This window comes from Diceros bicornis, chromosome 35 (assembly GCF_020826845.1).
Source record: "Diceros bicornis minor isolate mBicDic1 chromosome 35, mDicBic1.mat.cur, whole genome shotgun sequence".
NCBI lineage: Eukaryota > Metazoa > Chordata > Mammalia > Perissodactyla > Rhinocerotidae > Diceros > Diceros bicornis.
The window spans coordinates 382,687-410,172 of NC_080774.1; the positions used below are offsets into that span (position 1 = coordinate 382,687).

The 27,486-nt window shown below is 48.2% G+C and overlaps 1 protein-coding gene across 6 annotated transcripts in view; it reads left to right on the forward strand.

The window, feature by feature from the left end:
- Positions 1–27,486, forward strand: part of GOLGA3 (golgin A3) — a 50,181-nt gene that overhangs the window by 8,416 nt on the left and 14,279 nt on the right. For 5 of the 6 annotated variants that reach the window (XR_009216817.1, XM_058531098.1, XM_058531097.1 and 2 more), the window contains 14 exons: positions 3,023–3,135; positions 7,469–8,127; positions 8,597–8,708; positions 10,587–10,893; positions 13,249–13,451; positions 15,866–16,003; positions 17,417–17,578; positions 18,570–18,938; positions 20,151–20,228; positions 21,511–21,774; positions 22,447–22,541; positions 23,271–23,487; positions 25,823–25,966; positions 26,744–26,941. Coding sequence is in view for 5 of the 6 variants with exons in the window: in XM_058531098.1 (XP_058387081.1) it covers positions 3,023–3,135; positions 7,469–8,127; positions 8,597–8,708; positions 10,587–10,893; positions 13,249–13,451; positions 15,866–16,003; positions 17,417–17,578; positions 18,570–18,938; positions 20,151–20,228; positions 21,511–21,774; positions 22,447–22,541; positions 23,271–23,487; positions 25,823–25,966; positions 26,744–26,941 (3,059 nt within the window). In the remaining variant the exon portion in view is untranslated. Of the gene's footprint in view, positions 1–2,705; positions 2,822–3,022; positions 3,136–7,468; positions 8,128–8,596; positions 8,709–10,586; positions 10,894–13,248; positions 13,452–15,865; positions 16,004–17,416; positions 17,579–18,569; positions 18,939–20,150; positions 20,229–21,510; positions 21,775–22,446; positions 22,542–23,270; positions 23,488–25,822; positions 25,967–26,743; positions 26,942–27,486 lie in introns of those variants that run through there. The other variant, XM_058531102.1, reaches the window with a different exon arrangement.

Here is a 27,486-nt window from a genome sequence, read left to right on the forward strand (position 1 = left end):
CATTTAATGAATAGCTCCATTTTAGAGAGAAAGTACACTTCTTCATGGTCCGATATTGACAGTGGTGCTCAAGGGCCAGATTTAAAGGGCCTGTGCATGTGTGTCTCGTGTCACCCTGGATGGTGAGCAAGCAGTCAGTGGGAAATTAATCTTGATAGGTACACTTTGAAGTCTTTCTTTTTTTTTTTTCCCTGTGAGGAAGATCAGCCCTAAGCTAACATCCATGCTCATCCTCCTCTTTTTGCTGAGGAAGACCGGCTCTGAGCCAACATCCATTGCCAATCCCCCTCCTTTTTTTTTTCCCCAAAGCCCCAGTAGATAGTTGTATGTCATAGTTGCACATCCTTCTAGCTGCTGTATGTGGGACGCGGCCTCAGCATGGCCGGAGAAGTGGTGCGTCGGTGCGCGCCTGGGATCCAAACCCCGGGCCGCCAGAGCGCGCGCACTTAACCGCCAAGCCACGGGGCCGGCCCCGATGGCTTTCTTTTATGAATTATTTTAATCGACATTTATTTTGTGCTGATCCCTGGGGATTCAGGGGTGAACAAGTTGCAGACTGGCAGCCTGTGAGCCCTAGAAGCCTCCAGGCCTTTCTCCAACACTTATGTTTTCATACAGACATACAAGATTTTACGTAATGGGATCACGTCACTCATGCTGTTTTTACCATCCCCTCTTCAGTACCTCCTCCCCACCTCTCCAGGTCAGCTGCATTCTCGTGTGATCCTTTACAGCCCTCTGTAAACAGCCAGGTTTTTGGTCATTGTTTTTTAAAATGGGATTATATTGTTCACGTTATTGCATGTTTTTCTCACTGATGCAGCTCCAAATTCACTTTTTTTTTCTTTTTTCTTTTTTTTTTTTTGCTGAGGAAGATTCGACCTGAGTTAACATCCATAGCAATCTTCCTCTTTTTGCTTGAGGAAGATTTGCCCTGAGCTAACATCCGTGGCCAGTCTTCTTCTATTTTGTATGTGGGTCACCACCACAGCATGGCTGACTAGTGGTGTAGGTCCATGCCTGGGAACTGAACTCAGGCCACCGAAGCAGAGCATGCCAAACTTAACCACTAGGCCACTGGGCTGGCCCCTCCGATTCATTCTTTGAAGGCTGGTCAGGAGCCCTGGGTGTGGCCGGGTGGAGTCTCTGCAGCTTTTGGGTTGGCCATGATGACTGGTGCTGCAGTGACCATCTCACTGAGCGTTAGTGAGCATGTGTCCGCATCATCAGCCTTAATCTCTGTGGGCTTCATCCCAGAAGCAGAATTCTTGGTCAGAAGCAATGAGTATCTTTATTTCCATCACGCGTGGCCACATTGCCCCCACTAACGACCCATAGGAGGACACTGTCTCCCACCTCTGCAGCACAGACACCATTTCTTTTCTGTTTTTACCAGTCTGGTGGGTGTGTGAGGTGCTTCCTTTTAATTTGCAACCTGCCCCTCCCTGATTACCAGAGGCTTTGAGCATCTTTCCATCTGTTGGCCATTTGACTGTTCTTTTCTGTGAATTGTCTGTTCATATGTTTGGCCCGTTTTTTTTTTGGACTGTTTGCCTTTTTCTTTATAGGCATTATTTTGTTAGAGCTGCAGTGTGTTTTAAACATTTCAGTAAACTAATTGTCAACATTTAAGTCAAGAGACATCATATAAGGTCTGGATTCCTGATTTGAGGGATTTGTGAGCTCTGCCCCAGGTGCCCACATGGCAGCAGCCTCAGCCACCAGTGGCCTTCCTTGTGGGTGTTCGCCTGTCACCGGCCCTGCCCATCCTGGTGGTGTTGGCTGGTCACCGGGCCCTGGGGCTGTGTCTCTGGCATTGACTTCGCTGATTTGGGTTCCCTGCCTGAGGCCACAGGCCCTTGGGTTTCTGCCATCTGGACCACTTAGCCTTGTGAAAAGAACTAGAGACCTTTTCAGTGATAAACACAAATTAGTAAGGACATTGGTGAATTCCTGGTAAAATTCTTGGCAACTGCTCAGGTTTTAGGGATTATTTAAAACAACAGCTGCTTATCTCCTCAGAATCCACATCTGAAGATGGTGCCATCTATGAAGTGGTTAAATTATGACATTTGTCTGTTCTTGTCAGGGTATTAGCTGACCTGCCTTGGCCCTCAGCAGGGTTCCACATGTATGTCTGCTGTATGTGAAAGAACCCTTTTACTCACTATTCAGCCCTTTTATTACCCAAAATAAAAGGTTGGGGTTTTAGATATTTCAAAATCTGTTATTGGCCAAAAAGTTTTCATTTCCCCTCCTGTTCTTGAGTGTAGTCTCTGGACTGGAGTTGCCTCTGTCTGGAAACTGAGGTAACAACCCCAGGCCTTGCTGGGACGCCTGCTTGGCCTTCAGTCTGCAATGAATCCTAAGGGGGTCACTGTGAGCTGCTTTTTCCTTAAGAAATAATGTCTGAGGACTCTTGTGATTTTGCATACCTTACTATAACCTGACTTGTTATTGCAGGAGTTTGAATATAATTTGTGGATCAGATTATATCCACCAATGCAACTGCATAAAGAAAGCATGTTTGGTATCACCTGACCACATGCTAGGCATGTTCTTGTTCCCTATCGCTGGGTGTAATTCCATCAAAACTTCCCTTCACATGTTCCTCTGTAACGTCAGAGAGCAGAGTAGAGCTCGGTGAGAGCCGAGGACCCTCAGCCTCAGAGCTCAGCGCTGGCACCGACTTAAAGTTCAGTTCTTTTGTTACTAAAGGTGTGAATTGCCGGTGTCCTGTTTTACCAGCTGGATGCCCTGGGGAGCGACATACTTGTGGCGTGAGCACAGACCCTGTACTTGGCCAGTGGTCTTCTGCCAGGTGGGTCCTGTCTGTGGCCAGTGTCCGAGGCTTATAGTTTTCTTTCCATCTGGAAATAGGCTTTTTAAACTAGACGGCCGTGTTTTGTTTAGAACCTAAATCATATTGGTAATTATGCGCAAGACAGCCAAGCTGCTGTTCTGACTAGTCCTCTGTGCCCAGTGCTTTATGAATTTCTAAATGGCCATTTACCCATTGCAGGCTCAACAGAGGCTTCACTGCCCCTGGAAAAGGAAGAGCAGGTCCGACTTCAGGCTCGGAAACGGCTGGAAGAACAGCTCAAACAGTACAGGGTGAAGCGCCAGCAGGAAAGAGTGAGTCTCCCTCCCTGAACAAACTCATGGAAAACTTCATGCGTGAAAACAGTAATTAGTCAGACGTAATTCTAGGATCTGCTGTTTAAGTCTCTGCTTCTCTGGAAAGATCATTTCTCTCATGCAGTTCCCACCCTTTGGGAGATTCCAACAGGGCTCTGGTTCCTGCCTCGTCTCGTCCTTCTTCCCTTGGAACAAACATGTTTTATTCCTAAATCTTCCATTTAAAAAGCAGAGATGGCAAATACTTGGGTATTGTTGCTCCCTGTACTTGAGCAGCCAGTCCTAGGTTTCAGTTGTTAGTATATGAGTGAACAGTTTCCACTGGACTTTGCCACGTCCATATGATAGGCTAATGTCAGTTTTATTCAGATATAAAGCTCTTTAGGATGCTAATGAAAGCAGTCTTTTTAATCACATCAAGTGACTCTAGGCAAAGGGGGTATGAATGTTCATTTCACACTTCATCCAATTTTTCTGCGGATTTGAAAAATTTCAAATTAAAAGAATTTAAAATTAAAATAACTAACTTTTAAAAATGCTGTCAGTGAATGATTTAGTAGTGATGAATCCCCGTCAGGGTTGGCCGTTTGTTTTCGCACGAGGGAACCGTGGCTGTGCCGGTGTCACTGCTCCAAAGCCAGTGTGAAGAGCCTCGAGGACCCCACATGGGCTCTGGCAGAGGCTCCTGCCTGGTCAGGCTTCCAGGGACCTACCCAGGTGGCCTGCCAGAAAAGTTACCGTGATAGTCACCAGGTACTATGTTAAATTCCCCAAGGACTTCATATAATAGAAATGTTAACAACAATCATGTGAAATGAGTGACATTTTGGAAGAGGAACCTGAGCCTTGGGTGGGTAAGGATCTCACTGGAGGTCACTCAGTGGTAAAGTGGCAGAGCCAATATGCAGACCTGACGGCATCCGTGTGCCAGGGCCTGTCCATGCTCTGCCTCCCAGAGGCCTGCACTGCGAGTCCCAGGCTCTGCCTGGATCGTTCAACATTAGGCGGTCACAGTATGTCAGTTCAGTGTAAAATTACGAATGTGAAATTTAACATCTTTTCCCCATCTTAAAAAATTATATATATGTATAAATATAAAAAACTGGTAGTTAAAATGGAAAGATACTTCCTTAGTTCTCAGTAAGATAACTTCTCTCAAACTGATGGAAATGTCATGCTCATCACACACTGGGCTGACCGACTTTACAGTCCCCTCTCACTCAGCCACCCCGACACGGAGGAAGGTGGGCAGTGAGCTGCTGGGTACATTGGCCACCACCTGTCCCCTGCTCTAGAGACCCTCTGGGCAGGGCCCTGGTGAGGCAGGGTGCAGTTGGGGAGGTGCCCTCCTGCTTCCCACAACCCGGTGAGGAATGGTGTTCACTGAAGCTTGGAGCTGAAGTGCCCACCATAGTGGTGCCAACAGCGGAGCTAGGGTTTGATCCCACCTGTCTGAGCGCAGAGCTGTGCTGTGCTTGTGAATGGAAATGCTTGTGACCAATCAGCACTGCCTGTCAGTTTTAGAGTAACACAGGGCTACCGAAGGAGGTTTTCTGTAAGAGTACAGGTTAGTTCAAGATGGGAGAATCTGTCGACAGCACTCATTATGGTAGTAGGTCCATGTGGAAAAACTTAGGATCATCTCAGTGGGTGCTGAAAAGGTATCTGATAAAATTCAAAATTCTTGATTCAAAAAACGCAAAACAAGCAAAAACTAGTAAACTAAGAGTAGAAGGTTACTTCTTTAGGAATATTTCCTTAACATGAGGAATGTAGTTCAAACCTCATATTTAAATGGCACAGATGATATGTAAAAGTTCTCTCCTATTTAGTCTGATAAATACTTCGGGAGCATCTTCATGCATATGCCCTCACACACAGATGATGGTTGGTTTTTATGCAGTGGGAGCACCCTCTGCACTGTTCTTCACACTGCCTCTCTCACTAGCCATGTCCCGAGCGCCTCTCCATAGGCACAGTGGGGACCTGCCTCTTCCTTTCTAACTGTGTATGTACCAGCATTTCATCAACCAACCCGTGGTGATCGACATTTAGGTTGTTTCCCATAGTGATTGACATTTAGGTTGTTTCTGATTTTTTGAAATTGTAAACAGTGTTTCAGTGAATGTTTTGTGTCTTGGTATACTTTTGTGGGTAAGTTTTTAAATGTCAAGTTATTAGGTAAAAGGTTTTATGTATTTGTTATTTGATATTTATTGCCCTCTGAATAGGCTGGACCAATTTACACTCCAGTTAGCAGCGTATAAGAATGCCAGCTTTCTCATCCTTGGCAGCTTTAGAAATAACAAAAATTGAATTTTTGTCCTCTGCTAGGTGAAAATAACCGTTATCTCCTAACAGTGAGCATCTTTTCATGTATTCGCTGGCTGTGTGTCTTTGTCCATTTTTCTGTTGGTTGTCTTTTTGCTATGTAGGTGCTACATACAAGGAAATCATGCCTTTTTAGTAAATATTGCAGATAATTTTTTCCCAGTTTGTCGTGTGTTTTCACTTCTTTTCTGGTATATTTTTTTGCTGCACATCAGTTTTAAATATTTACAAATTTTTCAGCCTTTGCTGTTACTTCTTTTGGGGTTTATGTCATGTTTCAAAAGGATCTCCTCATTTGAAGACTATAAATAAATTCACCAATGTTTTCTTCTTATACTAAAAGTATAAGATAGTATAAAATGTATTCCAAAGTTGGGGATTTTTTTGCTGTTTAAATCTAATCCATTTGAAATGTTTTGGATGAAGGCGAGAGGTGGGAATTAGCCTTTTTGTGGATAGCTGGTCGGTTATGGAAAATCGCTTGTTCCGTAGTCTGTCTTTTCCCCGCTGGTTGCAGTGCTGCCTTATTGGGGTCCTTCTCGAATATCTACAAATCCCGCCTATACTTGGGCTGGTTTCTGGGCTGCGTTCTATGTCATCAGCCTGTCTGCTGCTTTCCTAGCTCTTGGTGGGTCTAATTGTAGCTCTATAGTCATGATAATGCTGGGTGGTCCAGTCTACCCGCAGGCCCAGACACTTGCTCTTCTAGCTACAGGCATACCTCGCTTTATTGCGTTTTTTACAAGACCCTCCACCAGCAAAAAGATTACAACTTGCTGAAGGCTCAGATGATGGTTGGCATTTTTTAGCAATGACGTATTTTTTAATTAAGGTATGTGCATTGTTTTTTTAGACACAATGCTATTGCACACTTAATAGACTATAGTATAGTGTAAACATAACTTTTATATGCGCTGGAAAACCAAAAACTTCGTGTGACTTGCTTTATTGCAGTATTAGCTTTATTGTGGTGGTCTAGAACTGAACTTGCGATATCTCCGAGATACGCCTGTATTCTTGCTTATTTATTCTTCCAGTTGCATCCCTGTATCATTTTGAGATGTTTTTCATCCTTCCCCTTGTCCTTCTGCCCTGCTGGGATTGCACTGACTTTGTAGAATAACATAAGATTGAATATTTCTAGGTGAGAGAGAGTCATGTTGAGATAGAAACAAGGAGCAGTGTCTTCCTTCATCCCCAACCTCATTTAAGGCCATTTGGGAAGTTCTAGCTAACATGATAATAGAAGAAGTGAGAGACATAAATATTGAAAAAGAGAATATTATTGTTGTTTGCATGTGTTGGAAATGTCTTGGAAAACTCTAGAGAATCAACTGAAAAAAATTACTATTATAAATTTATGAAAATATTATAGAATTATTAAAATAGGGTTCAGAAAATGATCAGTTTAAAGATATGAATATGAAAAATCAATAGTTGTCAATAGTATAATAACAAAATGATAAAATATCTAAGAATTAAATTAAAATGGCAATAAAAATGGTTTAGAATCTAAATGAACACTACGTGACTTCCTTTGTTGAGGGACATGCAAGCAAATATGAATAAATGCAGGAAAACAGCTCATTGTCCCCTGAGTAATTATAAATTTAAGGTAGTTCTAATTCAAAAGGACTTTTTTTTTTTTAACTTGAAGAAAATTGTCAAGTTTATCTAAAAGAATAAACATGGGAGAATAGCCAGGAAAAGTTTGTAAAGGAGGTATGGTGGGGAAGGACGTGCTCTGATCGATGTTTTACAATGTTATCAAGTCACTGCCATTAAAGGCATGTGTGGGCCGGTCACTGGGCCATGAGCTGGAGGCAGTGAGACTGCAGAGGGTGGCAGCCCTGGGTGGAGTGGGGTGGTGAGGGATGTGGCGGAGGGTGCTCTGTTTATGTAAGGAGGGAAGATAATTGGTGCAGCTTTTCTGGATGGCGGTTTTTGAATGCTGTTTGTCAATTTTAAACACAGTTTTTGTACTTTTGTTCCTTCTCAGTCCAGTCAACCTGCAACTAAAATGAGACTTTTTAGCACACTTGATCCTGAACTCATGTTGAACCCAGAAACCTTACCAAGGGCCAGTGCTGTGGCTATGACGAAAGAATATTCCTTCCTGCGCACCAGTGTCCCTCGGGGGCCAAAGGTGGGCAGCTTAGGGCTCCTGGCACATCCTAAGGAGAAAAAAAGTTCAAAATCAGGCAAAATTCGGTCTCTGGCTGATTACAGAACTGAAGACTCAGATGCCGGGAATTCTGGTGGAAATGTTCCGGCTGCAGACTCTGCCGGGGGTTCCCTGAAGCAGAGCCGAAGCAGCACGACATCGGTGGTGTCTGAGATCAGCCTGTGTCCTGAGGCTGAGGACCGCCTGGAGAACTCATCCCTGACGGGGGACAATGCGTCTGAGGCTGATGGGAATGAGAGTGACAGTTCCTCCTACAGCAGCGTCTCCACCCGCGGGACACTTGGCCTTCTGGCGAACACCGTGGGCACACGTGAAGCCTCCTACATGGTCAACGGCCAGGAGATTGCCACCGGTGCCCTGGGCCAGTTTCCCTCCATCACGGATGTGCTGCAGGCCGCAGCAGCCAAACACCAAGACCGGGGGCAGGAGGTCAACGGGGAGATGCGGAGCCGGACAGATAGCATCGGCAGCAGGTGGGTGATGTCTGCAGACCCTGCTCTGCACTGAAGCCAGTGATACACCGATTTTCTCTCTTAATTCCATCCTTAGTCTTTAGCGCTTTATTTCTACACAACTCTGTTGCTTTGTAAGAAATGGAATTGGATCTCATCAGTAATCATCTGCAGTATGAAGATATGCTATCTTCCAGTGTTTGTCTAGAGCTGTCTCTCAAACTGCACAGTTAGTTAACCTGGGCTCCCATTTCAATAAGGATGTTCCTAGCCACATGGGGGCTGAAAATGCCCAACTGGGTCGGGGTGTTGATTAGTAGCATTTGTAAGAGCTTTAGTTCCCTACTTAAATCTTTTTACTTATTTTTAAAAATTTAGGGGAGAGTAGCAGGAGTGTGTGGAATTTGGAGAATATGGAAAAGTATAAAAGCGGGATAATAGTGATCCTTCATATTCCCACTGCCTCATCCTTTGTGCCTTTATCCTCCAGCGTGTCTGTGGAAAGCTCTGTTGCTGAAACTCATGATGAAATGTTGCAGGTTCTTAAAGAAAAAATGAGACTTGAAGGGCAGCTGGAAGCTTTATCATTGGAGGCTAGTCAGGTAATGGATGTTTGATGGATGTGTTAATGTGTGATTCATGTTCACTGGGTGCAAAGTTTTATACGTCTTTAAGAATAAGCTTTATCATCGTCATTGTCACCATCAGCCAAGTCTTCTGTATCTTCACATTTTTCTACTTGGTTTTTCTGCCTCAGAAAGAGGTTTGTTCGTTTCCTGCTCTGACTGTGCATGGCTCAGTTTCTCCTTGAATCACCATCAGGATCTGCCTGGAATATTTCCTAGCTCTGTTGTTAGATACCTAACAATCCATAATAGTTAAATTCTTTTAACAGATTTCACCTTTTTCTGGCATGGTAAAGTTGTCATCTTTGCCCCTTTAATACTTTTTGCTGCGGGCTCTGCTTTTTCTGATGGGAATTTTGCTTTATCTGGTTAGCACATGCCTGAAAAATCATTTTCGAGCCCTGAATTTTCAGGTTTCCTGTCAACAGAGTCAGTCAGTTCAGTTGAATTCGACTGTATACATTTAGCGTGGAGACTCGGAGACATGCACACAGGCACAGAGCGGTGTGACGTCGCAGCAAGAGAGTGTTTCTTTCAGGAGCGTGCACTCCAGTCGGTGGGGTGGCAGGAAGCTGTTGACGTGGAGAATAGCTCACTCTGCTAAACACTGTTCTCATGTTTGATGTGGCTTTTTTGTACAACTCAGTCCTGGGACACAGACAGACCACTTTGTGTACATAAAACTGTGTCGACTGAAGAGGTGATGGCTGAGATTTCGAGGTTAATTTGGTTGTACTCAGTTGTCACTTTCCATCCCACTTTAGAAGGTCACCTCATCCAATGCGTTCCCACTTGATGTGCACGTTCCCTCCATGAGCAATCCAAGAACCTTAGCTTTTACCTGACTTTACCTTCTTACACTCCTGGGATACTGATCTGCTCTTCACTTGTGTCCAAACCAAGATCTTGGTGGGTGTTACGGGTATGACACTTGCTGGCGTCTCTGTAGAAGATACTAGTTATGCTTACTGTGAAATCTCATTACATTTGCTCAGTTAACTCGGTTTCTTTGGGCATTTGTTCTTCTGTTTGTTGAATTTGTTGTCTTTTCTCATGATGTTGGTTTTCTCCTAAAGCGTACAGATGTGCCACTGTCTGCTCATCTTTGCATTTTGGAACTCCCGTGCAAACCCCTGAGAGACTGACTGTAGGATGGGCAGGAGATGCTGACTAGTGGGTGGGCATGTGCCCTTTGCTCCTCTTCTTGTGGACGTTCTCTGCTGCCCCTGGGGCTTCTCGAGGCCCCACCTTTCCTTTCACTGCGGCTTTATCCTGTGGAGAGTGGTCTCTGTGGTCCTGCCACCTAGCACTGGACAGTGCCTCTGGCTGCTCTGTGCCCAGCGGCCCTCATGGAGCCTCAGAGCTCCTCTGGGGTAACAGCCACCTTTCCTGCAGATATGTTCTGCCAGTTCTGTTTCCTAGATATGACTGACTGCTCTCTATCTTTGAGGGGTTCCTCACCACTCGGGTGTTCTTGCTTTGTGTGTGTGTGTGTTTGTGTGCATGCTGGTGTGCTTTGTTGTTTTTTTAACAACTAGGTTTTCCGACATTCTTGCTGGTGAATGGGTGCTTGCACAGCTCTCCCCGAATGCTGCCCTGCTCAGGTGCAGCCTTGCAGAAAACAAGCAGGCTCCTCCTGCCTCTTGGGCTCGTTTGGAGAATCTGCCTTCTTTTGGGATAACCAATGTGTAAGAGTGACTGAGTAGTCTGGAAAACATGGTACTTTTCTGTAAAGTTCACCTGTCGGACACCTTTCTTTGTCTCCCTGGTTTGTTTTGGCAGCCCTCTTAATAGGCAGGGTGGAAGTGACTTATTTTTCTGAAAGTCAGTGTGGCTGTTTGGGGATCTTTTCAGGCACTTAAAGAAAAGGCAGAGCTGCAGGCTCAACTGGCTGCCCTGAACACAAGGCTCCAGGCGCAGGTGGAGCACAGCCATAGCAGCCAGCAGAAGCAGGACTTGCTCAGTTCAGAGGTGGACACCTTGAAGCAGTCTTGCTGGGACCTAGAGCGAGCAATGACTGACCTGCAGAACATGCTGGAAGCCAAGAATGCCAGCCTGGCGTCCTCCAACAGTGATCTGCAGGTGGCAGAGGAGCAGTACCAAAGACTCATGGCCAAAGTAGAAGAGATGCAGAGAAGTATCCTCAGTAAGGACAACACAGGTGAGTGGCTCCCGGTGGTCTGCGTTTCTGTTCTTTTGTCCTGTGGAGGTGCCCAGGGGGTTGGGGCCTGGTGGTGGAGTTCTTCTCATCTGCTCTGGGGACTGACCTTTGTCATATTGATGTGCTGGGGGTTGTAGGGTTGTGTTCCCTTCTCATTTATACGTGAGGTGTTGAGTTTTCTGAAGTAGGTGTTGTCTTTGCTTGAGCTCATGGACTCCTGTACATTGCTGCACGTGCCTCAAGGGGAACAGCTTAGGTCTTAGAAATGGACTTGGGACCTTAATAGTCAGTAGGTCATTCCCACTCATTCTGCCTTCAAAGTCCATTGTAGTTCGGGGGCTAGAGCCACTTGCTTATTCCACAGAATTGCAGATTCTTTTTAAAAGATTTAAAAGCAACATTTAGATTGTGTAAACCTTTATTTTTCCTACCCCGAGTTCAGCTTTTTGGTCTAGCTGGATCCCTGTGGGAATCACCTATGGAATGATAGACAAATGGAATAATGGAGTCAAGGGGACCTTGGTGGCAGGCCATGCACGGAGAACCTGTGCGGCCCTCTCCTCGTGCTGTCTCCTCATCCTGGGGGTGCATACGCCATCCCCAGAGTCAATGCTCCATGCCCAGCTAGGTGCTGAGAAGACTGCCTGCTCACAACATCTCAGATTGGCTGACTGGAGGAGGAAGGACGGGAAGTAGGGATGGGGAAACTGAAGATCAGAGCCCCGGAGGAGGAACAGTGGGCCCAGATCCCAGATCCTCCAGGGCAGGCTGGATAGATGTTCTTCTGGCAGAGCTCTGGGCCGTCTGAGCAACGAGAGTGGCTAGTGGGGCTGCTGTGAAGGATCACATCTGCCAGCATGGTGTCTTGGCCATGAGGCTTGTGAGACTGGGTTTCAGATCTGATGACATAAAAGAAAAAGTGACAAACTGCTGTCACAAAGGCTTTATCCTGATACTAGAAAAAAGAAAGTGCCAGCTGAGAAACAAAATAAACGGTTTTTACTCTGAGCATTTTATGATGCCCAGTCCCTTAAGAAAATTATAAAACCCAAAAAGTGAACACCAAAATCATTTTGTAACTCTAGTTGCAAGGCTTGACCTGACCAGAGTTCATCTAACCTACGCTCACATAGGCCGTAGTCTGATTTCACAGCGCAGTGCAAATGTCCACACACTGAGCTGCAGATGTGTTCTGCCCTATGTTGGATTTGGGGTGCGGAGTGGTGGCTTCTGTTGCCTTTCTAAAATCTCACTACTCTGAACTCTGAAACACATCTGGCCCCAAGAATTTCAGATAAGGGGTTGAGGATCCTCTTAAAGTATCATGTTTGGTTTTTTGTTATTTGGGGTTTTTTTTGGAAACTGTCTTTAAAATGGTAAATGTTTTCTTCGATATTGGGTGTAATTTTAATTTTAAAATATTTGACTGGTTTTGTTTGTACTGTGATTTGGGTTGTCTTTGACCTCCTGTCTCCTCCCTCCTCCTGCGCTGCCCTCATCAGTGTAAAGAGTTGACCATATCAGCAAACTAGCAGGTTTTAGTGTGGAATTGGCAACACAACACCGTTCCTGAGTCTGTTGATGGCTCACAGACGTCATCAGGCCATTTAGGGACTAGAGCCATGGCACCCGTGGCAACTTTGTAGACACACAGTCGATCCTCAGTATTCACAGGGTCTCTATGTGAATTCACCTACTCGCTTAAGTTTATCTGTAACCCAAAAATCAGCACTTGCACAGTCATTGCAGACAGGTGCAGGCTAGTGAAGATGGGAGTCGCCCGATATGCTTGCTCCTAGCTGAGGTGAACGAGGTGACACACAGCCTTCTCATTTTAGCTCTCCTACCGCAGACAAGTGCCCTCTGATGGTCTGTTTACTGCCACGTTTTTTGCATTTTTGTGCTTTTTTGGGGTGGTTTTGCTATTTAGAGTGAACCCCTAACACTGTCTGGTGTTCCTAAGTGCAAGAAGGCGGTGATGTATTTTATGGAGAGAACATGTGTGTTAGATGAGCTTCGTTCAGGTATGACATATGGTGCTGTTGGCTGGGAGTTCAGTGTTAATGAATCCACAGTATAGAGTGAGGTATCTTTAAACAGAAACACGTGAAACAAAGAGGCTGTCCTGGTGAGTCAACCAGAACCTAACCCTGTGTTTCCCCCAGGAGCTGTGGTTCCATGTTCTCTATTGCAGTGTTCACACACCTTTATGGAACAGCATGACTGTGACTAGTGAGAACCGGCTGGGTTTCTCACTCTCTGCAGAGACTGACTTTGGTTTGAATGTGCGGAGCTGCAGGCTCTCCTGTTTGTAGCAGGTGGTGTGAGCTGCTGTGCTTGCTTGCTTGCTTTCAGTGCATGACCTGCGACAACAGATGACAGCCTTGCAGAGCCAGCTACAACAAGTGCAGCTGGAGCGCACAACACTGACCAGCAAGCTGAAGGCGTCCCAGGCGGAAATCTCATCCCTGCAGAATGTCCGGCAGTGGTACCAGCAGCAGCTTGCCCTGGCCCAGGAGGCCCGGGTCAGACTGCAGGGTGAGATGGCCCACATCCAGGTACGTACAGCCCCTGACATGGCCTGGCAGGTCACATCTCGTGTCTCGTGTGGAACAATTGCTTTTTTACTAAATTAAAAAGACTTCTATTTTTAAATATCACAGATACATTTTTTAAAAATCTGCTAACCACTTATCTAGCCATCCTGTACAGTAACTGCCTTCCATAACCTTCTGACACAGGGAGTCTCACAGCTTCTGCTTAAGCATTTTTAGTTCTAAAATCCTCCTCTCTGGAACTTGCTGTGTTCTGAGCTCTGGCCAGTGAATCTCATCCCTTCTGGAGGGTTACTTTCATCGTTTGAACCCGGCTCTCAAGTCCACTTCTGCCTGGGCCTCAGGACTCTCACACCCGACTCCCCTGCTCTGGTGACTGCCCTCCCCTGACATTGTTTCTCAGGTGCACAGAGCACGGCACACGTTACCTTCCTGGTTGGAACTTCTCCTTTCTCCAGCTGCTTAGTCACCAGGTCTTTCCAGCGTGAACACTCTTTCTTTCCATTTTGTTAGGGGCGCAGGCATGTCACCTCTGGTTCTGCAGAGGTGGGAGCATGCATCAGTCCAGGTACGCAGAGTAACGCTGGGGTGCTGTGCTTCGTCTTGAGGCCTCTCCCTCTGGGCCCCGTGTGCTCTGGAGGCACTCGGGACAGTAGGCAAGTTGCTAAAAGGCACTTGGTTCCAGACTCGTTAGATTGATCTGAGGGCGCTGGATGGGACCTGGTCAGCTCAGTTGTCTTTTTTAATTTAGCTGTGGGTTTTGTTCTCTCCTTTCTTTTTTTTTCTTTGTATAGATAAAATCGTAGATTAAAACTGTTTCTCAAGTAGAGGATGTAAAGTACTAACTCTGCCAAATGCTCCTTTTTTTAAATCTAAAGTCTACAAATATACAAAATAGAAGTGTTCTTAAACTTATATTACATATTTTTTAAGATGAAGGACCATACAAACAAGTATTTGTTCTACTTACACCATACTTAGAAATAAATCCTTGGGGCCAGCCCCGTGGCTTAGCGGTTAAGTGCGCGCGCTCCGCTACTGGTGGCCCGGGTTCGGATCCTGGGCGCGCACCAACGCACCGCTTCTCCGGCCATGCTGAGGCCGCGTCCCACATACAGCAACTAGAAGGATGTGCAACTTAGACGTACAACTATCTACTGGGGCCTTGGGGAAAAAAAAGGGGGGAGGATTGGCAATAGATGTTAGCTCAGAGCTGGTCTTCCTCAGCAAAAAGAGGAGGATTAGCATGCATGTTAGCTCAGGGCTGATCTTCCTTACAAAAAAAAAAAATAATAAATAAATAAATAAATCATTGTACAAGTTAATGCAGTTTTGAAGGGATAGTGCATTGATATGAGGCATAAAATATTTAAAGAGGCCAGATTTATGTGTCTGACATAAATCAGAAATGGAATTTGGAAGACAAACATGAGAGGAAGAGTCCCAGGGAGTGGCAGTTTGAGCACTGTGACTGCTGTTTTCGAAGACCTTTGGCACTCAGGTTCAGCATTCCCTGATTAGGGTGTTTAATACATTTTCTCCATCTTTTCCCAGTAACATAGAAGTGTTCACAGGAACATTGAGGAGAGAGGAGAGTGCAGTGTAGTCTTTATTCTTTCATTGCCTTGAAACACGATCCCAGCAAATGGCGTCACCCTTGCTCTGGGCACCTTCCATTTAGCCTCTGAAATGCACAACTTCTGGTCACTTCTGGCATCTTTTAAGTCTAGGAGTGTTGAGGTTGAATCTGGAAGGGATGTGCTCGAAGGTCCAGTCACACAGCCCTGTGCCCTCAGACTTCTCTTTACTGACCCCTCCTCTGGGGGCCGGCGTGTTGGAGTGCTGTAAACTCAGACTCCTTTTTCTCGAGGAGATGGTTGGTTAGAGGAGGTCTGACTGTCTATGATGGCTTGGGTCAGACCCTGTGCTACATTGCCAATGCCACTTCTTGGGAATGGCCAGGGTCAGCTGGCGAGTGTCCAGGACAGTCAGGCACTGACAGGGCAGGGCCCGAAATGTGTTTGGTCATAGTTAGTCAGTTCATTTTATGGGTGGATTCCAGCCCTGGCTGTCCCTGCTTTCCAGATGAGACCCCTCACCTTGGGGCTCACAGATGTACCTTCAATGGGAACTTCCGTGTAGGTCTTGCCACAAACTGCTCAGTCTCGGGGGTAATGACCACTGACTTGTAGACTGCCAGCCCGCCCCTCCTGGGCACACACAACCCAGATGGCCTGAGTGTCCAGGTGGCTGACAGGAGGGTGGGCAGGGAGGCCCAGTGTGGTGGTCCTGGGGAGCAGCCCTCCCGGGGCTATTGCTGGGCAGAGACCCTCACCCTGGCGGCCTCAGGGTACAGCCAGTCTGCACTTGGGCTTGAAATCTAGCAACTTTCTACCCTGCGGTCTTTCTCTTTGTAGGTTGGACAGATGACCCAGGCAGGCCTCCTGGAGCATCTGAAACTTGAGAACGTGTCCCTGTCCCACCAGCTGACGGAAACCCAGCACAGGTCCATCAAGGAGAAGGAGCGCATTGCTGTCCAGCTCCAGGGCATCGAGGTGAGAGCTGTGCTACTTCTGAGGCTGTGGTGTCTTGATGGTTTTTTGGGGGTTTGGGCCTTTTTTTGACACTGGTCAAGGTTAAGAAACTACAAATACACATACATAAACAATATTATGCGTACACGTACGTACGTCTTTAAAATGTTATTTTGAACAACCTGCAGTGATTTAAGGTTTGGGGATTCTATTCCTCACCTTCGCTGTACACGCATCTCTCTCTTTGAATTGTCAGTGGTAATTGGGGCTCTTCTACTCTGAACTGCCATGGGCCTGGCTCACAGTGCTCGGCCAGGCACTTGGGGCAGTGCTGGGCAGAGAACCGGTGGGAGGAAGGAGTTTAGTATCTTGTACGTCTGAGAGCATTCCAGAGCCTAGTGGTAATAAGCATTTTCTTATCTCTGAGCATTCAACCTACCTTTTACTATTTAATCCTCCAACAACGTCTGAAGTAGTTATGATTATGTTCTGCTGCCTCCACAGAGTATTTCCACGATAGTGGGAAGCAGTAGCTTTGACCTATTCTTTTTTAGTTGTGAGACCCTGGATGACTTCTAACCTCTCGGAGCCTTGTTCCCTGTTTTATAAAATGAGGATAATAAGACCTACTTAGTAGGCTTGTTGGGAAAAGTAAAGAAGAAAAGATATGCGACGTCTCAGCAATGTACCTCATGGCAGCTTGTGCAGAGCACGTCACTGGCCCTGCACAGTCATTTGGATAGTCAGTGTCCTGTGACTGGTGTGGTCTCTCACCTCCCTGCTTCATGCCCCTTTGTCCTCACGAATGACGTGGGTGATGGAATAGAATCGTCTGTTGTCAAACATATACTTCAAGGGCTCAATGTCAAAGAACTAAAAAAATTTTAAGTTATAAACTTTTTTATAAGTTATAAACTAACATTTTTTCCCCTAAGAAACACCCCTAGCTGTTGGGTCTTAGTTACGTGGTCAAAACATAAGGCATGCCGTATTTGTCCCAGGGCTCCGGGTGTCTGGTTTTAAATGTGGTGTTAGGAGAGAATCTTGTGAAAGAGAGTGTTCATGTAGCACACCCCAAAAGTAGGGACACGCTACAACCTGTCTTCCTGTAAGAGGCAGCCATGGAGATTTCATCCATGACTTTATTCCAGTTCTTAGAACTGGGTTGTCTCCTTGCTTCTTCCTTCGGCCAGGCCTGAAGGTCAGCAGAAGGAACCATGGGCAGAGGAGTAGGCGGGGGTGGCCTGTCTTTTGGGCAGTGGAAAGTCACCAGACTTCCGCCCCCTGTGGCCATTGGCCCTCCGTTTGCGAGTCATGGACAGGATGGTGATGTGGACGAGCACCTCTCGCCAGGGTGGCGGGTTTCCCTGCTCACTCTGCTGTAGCTGTCAGGTTATCCTGCTTTTTAAAAGACACTCTGTCTTCTGGGCCCAGGCTGACATGTTGGACCAGGAAGCTGCCTTTGTGCAGATTCAAGAGGCAAAGACGATGGTGGAGGAGGACCTGCAGAGGAGGCTGGAGGAGTTTGAAGACGAGAAGGAGCAGCTGCAGAAGATGGCGGCCTCAGCAGCTACCCTGGAGCAGCAGTTGGAGCAGGCAAGCATCTGCTGTGGCCTCGTGTAGACGCCCTAGGGCCGCACATGGCTGTCCTCGCGTAGCTGTCCTCACGTGGTTGCCCTGGTTCCACACATGGCTGTCCTGGTGTGGCTGGCCTCGTGTAGACGCCCAGTGCCGCACATGGCTGTCCTCGCGTGGCTGTCCTCACGTGGTTGCCCTGGTTCCACACATGGCTGTCCTGGTGTGGCTGGCCTCGTGTAGACGCCCAGTGCCGCACATGGCTGTCCTTGTGTGGCTGTCCTCACGTGGTTGCCCTGGTTCCATACGTGGCTGTCCTGGTGTGGCTGGCCTCGTGTAGACGCCCCCGTGCCACACATGGCTGTCCTCGCGTGGTTGCCCTCACGTGGTTGCCCTGGTTCCATACATGGCTGTCCTGGTGTGGCTGGCCTTGTGTAGACGCCCTAGGGCCGCACATGGCTGTCCTCGCATGGCTGTCCTCACGTGGTTGCCCTGGTTCCATACGTGGCTGTCCTGGTGTGGCTGGCCTTGTGTAGACGCCCCCGTGCCGCACATGGCTGTCCTCGCGTGGCTGTCCTCACGTGGTTGCCCTGGTTCCATACGTGGCTGTCCTGGTGTGGCTGGCCTTGTGTAGACGCCCTAGGGCCGCACATGGCTGTCCTCGCGTGGCTGTCCTCACGTGGTTGCCCTGGTTCCATACGTGGCTGTCCTGGTGTGGCTGGCCTTGTGTAGACGCCCTAGGGCCACACATGGCTGTCCTTGGGTGGCGGTCCTCTCGTGGCTGTCCACTGGTCTTTCCATCAGATTCATCGTAATGTCATCTCATCAGACTCGGCTGCTATTGCAGACCCGCTGGGGGTTTGCTTCTGCTGGCATTGTTCCACACCGGAACTTGACTTACAAAAGACTGCCTCCAGAGGGTCCATCCAAATTATTTAAAACCTAAACAGCGAAAAAGTATAAACTCTTAATTTAAGAGCAGTTATATTGAATCTAGTTCTTTTTTTCCCAGGTGAAGTTGGTTTTGCATCAGCGAGACCAGCAGCTTGAGGCCTTGCAGCAAGAGCACCTGGACCTGCTGAAGCAGTTTACCTCGACGCAGGAGACTCTGCAGACCAGGGAGCAGTCCCTGGGTGACCTGCAGGTGCACTATGATGAGCTACAGGCCAGGCTGGAGGAGCTGCAAGGGGAGGCCGCCTCCAGGGACGACACGATTCGCTTCCTACAAAACGAGAAGATTGTCTTGGAGGTGGCTTTGCAAGCGGCCAAGAGCAGCAGGGAGGAATTTGATAGAGGAGCAAAACGCTTGGAGGAAGGTACCGAGGAAACATCAGAAATTTTAGATCAATTGAGACAAGAATTAGCCATCAAGTCCAGCCAGGTAATGAAATTTGCTGTCATTTTGTTGTGAATTGAAATCATCCGTGTAAGAACTGATGCTGATTGTTTGGTTCTTGGTTTGAACACCTTGTTTTATAAGTGCCCTGGAAGAAGGCTTCCACGGCAGGGCTCAGGGCTTGGTTGGGGAAGGGGCCCACACCAGCTGGTGGCATGCTTCCAGTCCTGTGTTTGCCACTAAGTGTGTAAATGCCGGGAACTGGGAAACTGAGTTATGTTTGGGGCTTTGAAAGGAATCTACTAGAACACACCAGTTTCTATATATGGATTACATGGAGCTCAGACTTGGGAAAAGCTTCCTGGAACTTTTGGCTTTTCCTTCCTGTGTTCCTGACTGTGGTGTGACCCACTGGACATGCTGGCAGGTCAGCTGTAGTGTGTCAGTGGGTGAGGGCAGGGAGATGGCCTGAGGGTCTGGGTGTGTGTGGACATAACCTAGCATGCCACACTTGGGAGCTGTTGTGCTAACAGTGTGACATGACTTGACGTAGGTGAACGTTTGAAAATACAGACGGGACAAGAAAGCTGCATGGTGTGGAGGAAGTAGAGTCAGTGTCAGAGTAATGTTGTCTTCAAATCACGTTTCATAAGCATCAAGGACAAGAGGAAATCAATCACGTGTGTTCTCTTGGGGAAGTAAAATAAAACGAGCTGGGTCTTCTCTGCAGACGTTGAGCCGTGCTAAGTTACTTTCCAGGATAGATGCACTGAGGCTGGTCCTTGATGCAGTAGGGAGGTAGTTTAGAGGAATTGTACAAATTCTTTCCTGTTAGCTCAGTAAGAGGGACATCAGCTGACACTTGGAAAACTCTGACAGAGGCATTTGGTGGTACTAGGCATTATTTATCATATTTGAATTTTGCCTATATTAACAAAGTCACTGGTAGCTACACCTTGGATTAAGATTATTATCTTAAAAACAGAGCAGGGGCTAGTGGTGGTGGCATTTCTGTCTCACTGGAAAGCTGTCTTTCCAACCCTGAAGGCTCTTTTCCTGACTCAGGAACCCAGAGTCACCCTAACCCTGGGAACTAGAACTGAGGCATCAGTGTAACATCTGTGTGTGCGTGTCCCTCGTAGGCACAGGGCCCTCCTGGAACCATCACTTGTAACATCTGTGCGTGCGTGTCCCTTGTAGGTGCAGGGCCCTCCTGGAGCCATCACTGTAACATCTATGTAAACATGTCTTTTGTAGGTGGAACAGTTAGAGCAGGAGACTACCACTCTGAAAAAACAGACACAGAAAATAAAGGAACAGTTTCTTCAACAAAAGGTAAAACTGTGTTGTTGGTTTTCTTTATGTAAAACAAGTGTGTGAAAAAAATCCTGTATGGTTTAATCACTTCACTAGAACAAAATTAATCAAGAGGAAGGTAATATCTAGACTCCTTCCTTTTTTGTGTGTGAGGAAGATTAGCCCTTAGCTAACGTCTGTTGCCAATCCTCTTTTTGCTGAGGAAGATTGGCCCTGGGCTAACATCGGTGCCCATCTTCCTCTACTTTATATGGGATGACACCACAGCATAGCTTGATAAGTGGTGCATAGGTCTGTGCCCAGGATCCGAACCTGTGAACCCCAGGCCGCCGAAGCGGACTACACGAACTTAACCACTATGCCACTGGGCAGGCCCGGCCTTCTATTCTTTTCAGGGCACTTCATTGAGCCTAAGGTATGCTCCTCTTCCCTTCCCATTTTAATATCTCTAAAGTCAGGATGCATTTTCACAGTGGGTTGGCATCTGTGATCGCGAGGATCCTGCCCTGTTGTCATGTCAGAGAGAGTGTGCATCACTGCCGCACAGGCTGCAGTTTCTGTTTAACGTGTCTTTGAAGAAATCGCACCGTGATCCAGCATTGAAATAAGCCATGGTATATGCAAAAGGGCATGATTACATTTTATGTTAGTGAAGCCAGTGTCTGCTGTTGGAGGAATGAGTGTCAGGTGGTGCCAAATGCCAAGGGTCTGAGGAAGGACAACCCTCTGAAGGAGCAGTGTAAGTGGTGTTAGATTTTATTACTGAGATTCAAGCAAGGGGACTACGTGTCAGAAGCCAGGCAGTGCAACTGAAGGGAGAAGGAATTGCCAGATTTCTCAGGGAAGAGGAAATAGTTCAGGCACCCAGCAGCTGGCACGACCACTCTGTGCATCACCCAGGCTTGTTCAGGTGCATAAAAGAATGTCATTTCAGTTGATAGTGTCTTGGTTTTGGTGAAATATGTTATCTTTAGCCCCAAAAAAGTTATGCCCTGGGGGCCAGCCCAGTGGCGTAGTGGTTAAATTCGCACGCTCCCGCTTCAGCAACCCAGGGTTTGCAGGTTCAGATCCCAGGAGCGGACCTACACACTGCTTATCAAGCCATGCTGTGGCAGGCATCCCACATATAAAGTAGAGGAAGATGGGCACAGATGTTAGCCCAGGGCCAGTCTTCCTCACCAAAAAGAAACAAAAAAAAAAGTTAATGCCCTGGATAAGTGGTGAGCATTTTTGTTTAAGCCATTTGACCCCTTGGAAGACGCCACCCCACGCTGGCTGCAGCTTCTGTCTTCTTGAGCAGGTGATGGTGGAGGCTTACCGGCGGGATGCCACCTCCAAAGACCAGCTCATCAGTGAGCTGAAGACCACAAAGAAGAGGCTGGACTCGGAGATGAAGGAGCTGAGGCAAGAGTTGATTAAACTTCAAGGGGAAAAAAAGTCTGTGGAGATGGAACATTCGCGCTTGCAGAAGGAAGTGTCCCAAGTCCATCAGCGGATGGCGGATCTCGAAGGGCATCTCCAATCAGTGCAGAGGGAGCGGGACCAGATGGAGACGCACTTACAGGTCTGGGGATGTGTTGGATTTGTTAAGGTGCAGCCAAACATGCCTGGGGGCTTACTGTGGGTGGGGGCACGGGGAGAGGCTTTGAGCAGAAAGCCTAGAACAAGGCCCTCCTAGAGCTTGTGTGCAGGTGGGGCAGACAGGCAGGTGAGTCCACGTGGGCTCTGGGGGCTGGCAGTTGAGTTCAGAGTTCAGCCACCATGCAGAAAGCCATGGAGTCTCCTGGGTCTGAGGGACAACATGGAGTCCCGGGCAGGTGACCTGGTGCATGAGGAATGTGCTGGGCCTGGCCTGGTGGCGCTGCAGCAGCTGGTTGGGGCTCTGGGCTTTAAGTGCAGTGGGAGCCGGCGATGGGATCTGAGGTGCAGGTGTGGAGGTCCCCGTGGTTGAGGCGAGCGTGGAGGTGGGAGCCTGTGAGAGACAACCCAGCGACTTTCCCCCTAGCCGCGTGTTCCCTCCAAAGTTCTGGACACAGGCAGCTCAGGACACTTTGAACCTCTATAAAGTGATCATTTATAATAAGGGCAAACTCTCCATTAGGATATTCTTCAAAGCCCATGTCCTCAAGGGTGGCCCTGAAGTGGCACCATTTACCCAGGAAGAAGCCAGTCTGAGAATCAGCTGCAGGGGAGTGCTTTTGTTCCTCATGTTGTCTTTTCCTCCCTTCTTTTGAAGTCTTTGCAGTTCGATAAAGAGCAGATGGTTGCTCTTACGGAGGCCAATGAGGTGCTCAAGAAACAAGTAGAAGAGCTTCAGCAGGAAGCGACGAGGTGAGTGGGCTCTGAGGCGTGTGCTGGCCGGGGGCGCGGGCACAGGGGCAGTGAGCTCTGCTGGGGTGCAGCATCCACCGAGGGCCAGGGAAACCCCCGGGCACACCATCCGTCGAACCCTCGCCGAGGAGAAGCAGCTTGGGGTCTGCTTATAGGAGACCTAGCGTGTCCTGCTGGAAGATTGATTCCACAGTGTTTTGGTGGTGATATGCGGATGTGCTAATGCCTCCTTTTAATGCACGCTCCCCTTTTGTGTGTTTTCATGTTATGCGCTTGTTGCAGCACCCATCCCCCTGCTGCTCCCTGACAGGCCAGCATTCGAGTTTGTCCTTTCCACCCTGCACACATACAGGGGGCGCTGGGGCCTTTTCACCCCCATGCACATCCCCATCTGCTTTATTAGCTGGTGATTTACTCATGAACCTGCTGGTTGCATTTATTGCTGCTGTTCGAGAACACTGGAAGCGTTTCTGTTTGGTAGGAGAGGACTATTCCCTGCCTCAGGAGATCACTTAAACAGCTCCAACAGGGGAGCAGGGCAGGTTTAACAGCAACCTGTCCTGGGGCATCGGGTTCTGGGTGGTGCGGTAGCTGGAGAGGGTGGGGCGGATAAAGATGGACTTCCAGGGCACACTTCTCCTTCTCTTGATGTTACATGCTAGAAAGCCAGGACGATCGCAATGGAGGTGAGTTCAGACTTCTTTCTCTGTCTCCTCCGTCACACCCTAGGGCCATCACTGAACAGAAGCAGAAGATGAAGCGGCTGGGCTCAGACCTGACCAGTGCTCAGAAGGAGATGAAGAGCAAGCATAAGGCCTATGAGAATGCCGTGGGCATCCTCAGCCGCCGCCTGCAGGAGGCCCTCACAGCCAAGGAGTCAGCTGAGGCAGAGCTGAGCCAGCTGAGAGCCCAGGTGGCCATCAGCGGCAACGACCTCACTCTGCACGTGAGTAACCTATCTGCTCCTGGCCAGCTGAGGAGACTCAGTGTAGGGACGTGATGTTTACAGAGATTTTCCTTCTGAAATCCTCATGAAAGGGTCTAGAAGAGAGGGGCAGAAATAGCACGTGGGCAGCATTTCTTTAAAACACTGCAGTATCGACATGATTGGGGACTCTACTATGTATGTACGTTCTCTCTTTAATCCCTGCAAACCTGTGACGTGCGTGATGTCACCTCTTCTTCCTTGGCTCAGGCACCTGGGTCCTCGCCGTGAGGAGGCGAAGCAGGGTCCACATGTGTCTCCCTGCTTGCTCCTGTCCTTCTCTGCCCCTTCAGTGTCTGGGAAGGAATTTCTGTGAGTGGATGAAGTACTGTGAGCAGCGTGAGTGGGGGCTGAGAGGGTTCAGGTTGTTTGGAGAGCCCAGAAAAGCTTTTTGGAGGAGGTTATACTTGAACTGGTCTTGAATAAGGGGGGAGGCATTGGAGTGGACAGGGGCATCTCAGCAGAGGGGTGCTCCTGTGCAGGACATGTGGTGAGATGCTGTGTGGTGGGCCTGCACGGCTGGGGAGGGCGAGGGGGCTGGGTGGGGAGTTTGGACTTGATCTTGCATATGATGGAGAGCAGACTGATGCTCACTCTCAAGTTGGGGGGACACTGATGGGCAGTGGTAGAAGGACGGCTGAGGCCGGGAGAGGCTGTGACAGGGAGACCAGGTGGACTCTCCAGCAGCAGCTTAGCGATGACGAGAAACAAAGGCAGCAGAATAGGAAACAGGGGCCGATGGGAAGGCTTCTCTGAGGTGGCACCAACTGGTGGCACTGGGTAGTCAGTGCCCAGAGGGAAATCCATGTGCATGAGCACGAGGTGGGCCATGAGCCGCAGAGCGGGCGGGACCCCAGCATCCAGGTTGAAGGTGGGTTGCAGGCAGCTCTGCTGACAGACGGCATGGCCTCATTCTGGAGGAATCGGGGAAGGAGGTCAGTGTGGGACATAGCGGGATGGAAGTGGCTGTAAGATGCTCCAGTTCAGAAGGAAGAGGGACCCTGCACATGGGAGAGGGAGCACTCTTCCTGTGGTGGCGTCCTGAGGCAAAAGCCTTTTGCTTTTGGATTATTTTTAGGATAAAGGGATGGATGGCATCCCTGAGGAGGATGGAGGATAGAGGACAGGGCAGCAGAGCGGGAGCTCTTGGCTTGCCGGGGGGTTTGTATTCATGTGATGAAGCCTCAGACTTGCTCAGGGCCTCCCAGTGTCACTCTGTCCCTCAGAAAGGAGTGTCCTGGTCTCCTCACATCCCTGCCAGCTTTGGATCTGACCACTGTTTCCTTTCACTTTGCTAGTAGGTGTGAAATTCTACCTGAATAAATTAATTTGCATTTCATTTATTACTCTCCAGTTTGAGTCTTTTTACTTACATTTAGTAATTATATTTCTTCTTACATGAAGTTGTTTCTTTCTCTTCTCCATTTAAGAATTTATGAGTAGGAAGAGACTATATCATAGAATGGTGCTTTCTTACCAAATTAAATAAATATTCCTTCTCACCTGCTTACTTTATAAAACGTTGAGAGGGGAGAATTTATTCAATTGTAATCTCCCTTCTACTTTAAAATATTTGTTTTTTTTTTAAATTTTTTGGCTTACACGGTACTGGTAGTAGGATGTAAATAAATGCCTTGTAGGATCTGTTATTCCCCCTTGCTGCACCGCCTGTGGCAGCTGAGCAGGAGCACAGCCCAAGAGCCAAAATCCTGGTTCAGTCTGCACTTCACTACTTGTAAGATGGGGACCTTAGGTTACCCACCTTTTTGATCCTCAGTAAAATGAGACGAAAATGAGGTAAATAATAGAATGGCTAAGTGAAGAGACAGATGAAGTGCTCAGAACAGTGCCTGCACCATAGCAGCAGCCAGCGTGTGTGTGTGCGTGCATGTACACATGTATATTTGCACATGTATTGCATGTGTGTGCATACATGTTCACGTGTGTATGTGCACATATGTGTGTGTGTGCATGCACGTGTAGTGTTGATTATGTTATGCCTGGTGCAGCTTACTTGCCACAGATAGTAATTTATAACTCTCATCTGCAAGTTAAAATTTTGCTGCATTTTCAAAGCATTTAAACTGAAAAAGTTATTTTGTGTGCATACTATGGTTAGTCAGTTAAGTCCTTTAAAGGAAAGGAAAGTGCTGTAAAGAGCATATCACCTGTCGAGTATGGTCAGCAGCCTCACGCGTAGGTACGATGCAGGGCTATGCAGGGAGGGAGGTCAGCACCTGTCACTCAGCCTTGTTGAAACTCATGACCAAATCCACCTTCCTCTCCTGGCTGTCAGGAGAGAATCCAGGCCCTAGAGGTGGAGCTGCAGACCGTCAGCCACAGCAAAATGATGCTGGAGAAGGAGCTCCAGGAGATCATTGCAATGACCAGCCAAGAGTTGGAGGAGTACCGGGAGAAGGTGCTGGAGCTGGAGGACGAGGTAGGCCAAGCTCCGTCGTCATGCGGAGTGGGCAAGCCACGCTGCCCCAGGTGCAGCTCTGGTGCAGAGAAAAAGGGGCCCTGGAGAGTCAGAGCTGGCCTGCGTGCGTGGCATCAGCACTCTGCGTTTCTGTGCGCCCTCTGACTGCTTCTCTATATGTCTGACCACCCGTACTACTAGACTCCCCCACATGCCTGGTGACATCAGCGCTCTGGCTAGGATGATTGTGTTCACTGCCTCTCCAGTGTGGTGGCTGTTGGAGTTCTTAGTGGCAGCGCTGCTCCTGGTTAGAACGCAAGAAACGCAGTTCAAACTGGCTTAAACCTGTAAAAAAAACTCCATGTAACTCTCAGGCCTGGCGACAGTTGTGGCTTCAGTTCGTGCCCCACGCAGCAGCTTGGTGATGTCACCAAGGGCTCTCCACAGGGTCCCGAGGTCCCAAGATGTTCTGTCAGGAACTGCGGGGCGGTGTGCATTGTTCATTGTCGCTGTGTCACACTCAGTTCCATGCCCACCTGGGCTCCGCCCCTGGATGTGCTCCAGAAGCACGTGGTCCCCAGGAGAAAGCTGGGCTCTTGGCTGTGGGGGCAAGGAAGGGAACCGACTGTGGCCGCTGCAGCCCTCCCAGCTGTGAAGCAAGGGTGTGTTGCATCCGGTGTGGTTCAAGAGTTGTTTGTCGTTGTATTTTAGTTTAGCTGTTTCGTTTCTAGTGTGTGATAGCTCCATTACCCAGAACTTACAATTACATAACTTCACAGTGACTTTGATTTGTTTCAGCTTCAAGAATCCAGAGGCTTTAGGAGGAAGATAAAGCGCCTAGAGGAGTCGAATAAGAAGTTGGCTCTTGAATTAGAGCACGAGAGAGGGAAGCTTACAGGCCTTGGACAGTCCAATGCAGCTTTGCGGGAACACAACAGCATCTTAGAAACAGCTTTGGCCAAGAGGGAAGCAGACCTAGTTCAGCTGAATCTTCAGGTATTGAAACTCATTTACAAGAAGCAGAAAGACACTTGCTGTAGGCCAGGTAGCACTCTGAGTGTCAGCCTGTATTGTTTCTATTTCTTCATGACAACCACCTGCAAGGAAATGTTACATCCCCACCTAAGAACTGCGGAAACAGAGGCTCAGCGAGTCTGGGGAAGTCTCGAGCCCCATCTTCCAGCCCTGAGGTGGGCGGTAGAGCTGGGGAACTTCTAACTCCCCCTTAACTAAGTTGTGGAAGTACTGTGCTCAGTCCATTAGTTTCCTTGTGGGTGACTCCTGGTGCTGCAGACGGGACCATTTCCCAGCTCAAGGCAGTAACACTGTAGGTAAGGGACTCCTTCCTGAAGGTCTTGTGTGATTCAGAACTGGGGTTTGAACCCCAGCTGGGGTCTCACTCCAGATGCTGTTCTCAGCTCCACAGGGTCTGCAGCCTCTCTGGGGATAGAGAAGGCTAGGCATTCAGGGAAGTCTTCAAATGGCAGACAGTGGCCAAATGTACCCCGCCTTGAATTATCCAGCCATTACAGAGCTTACAG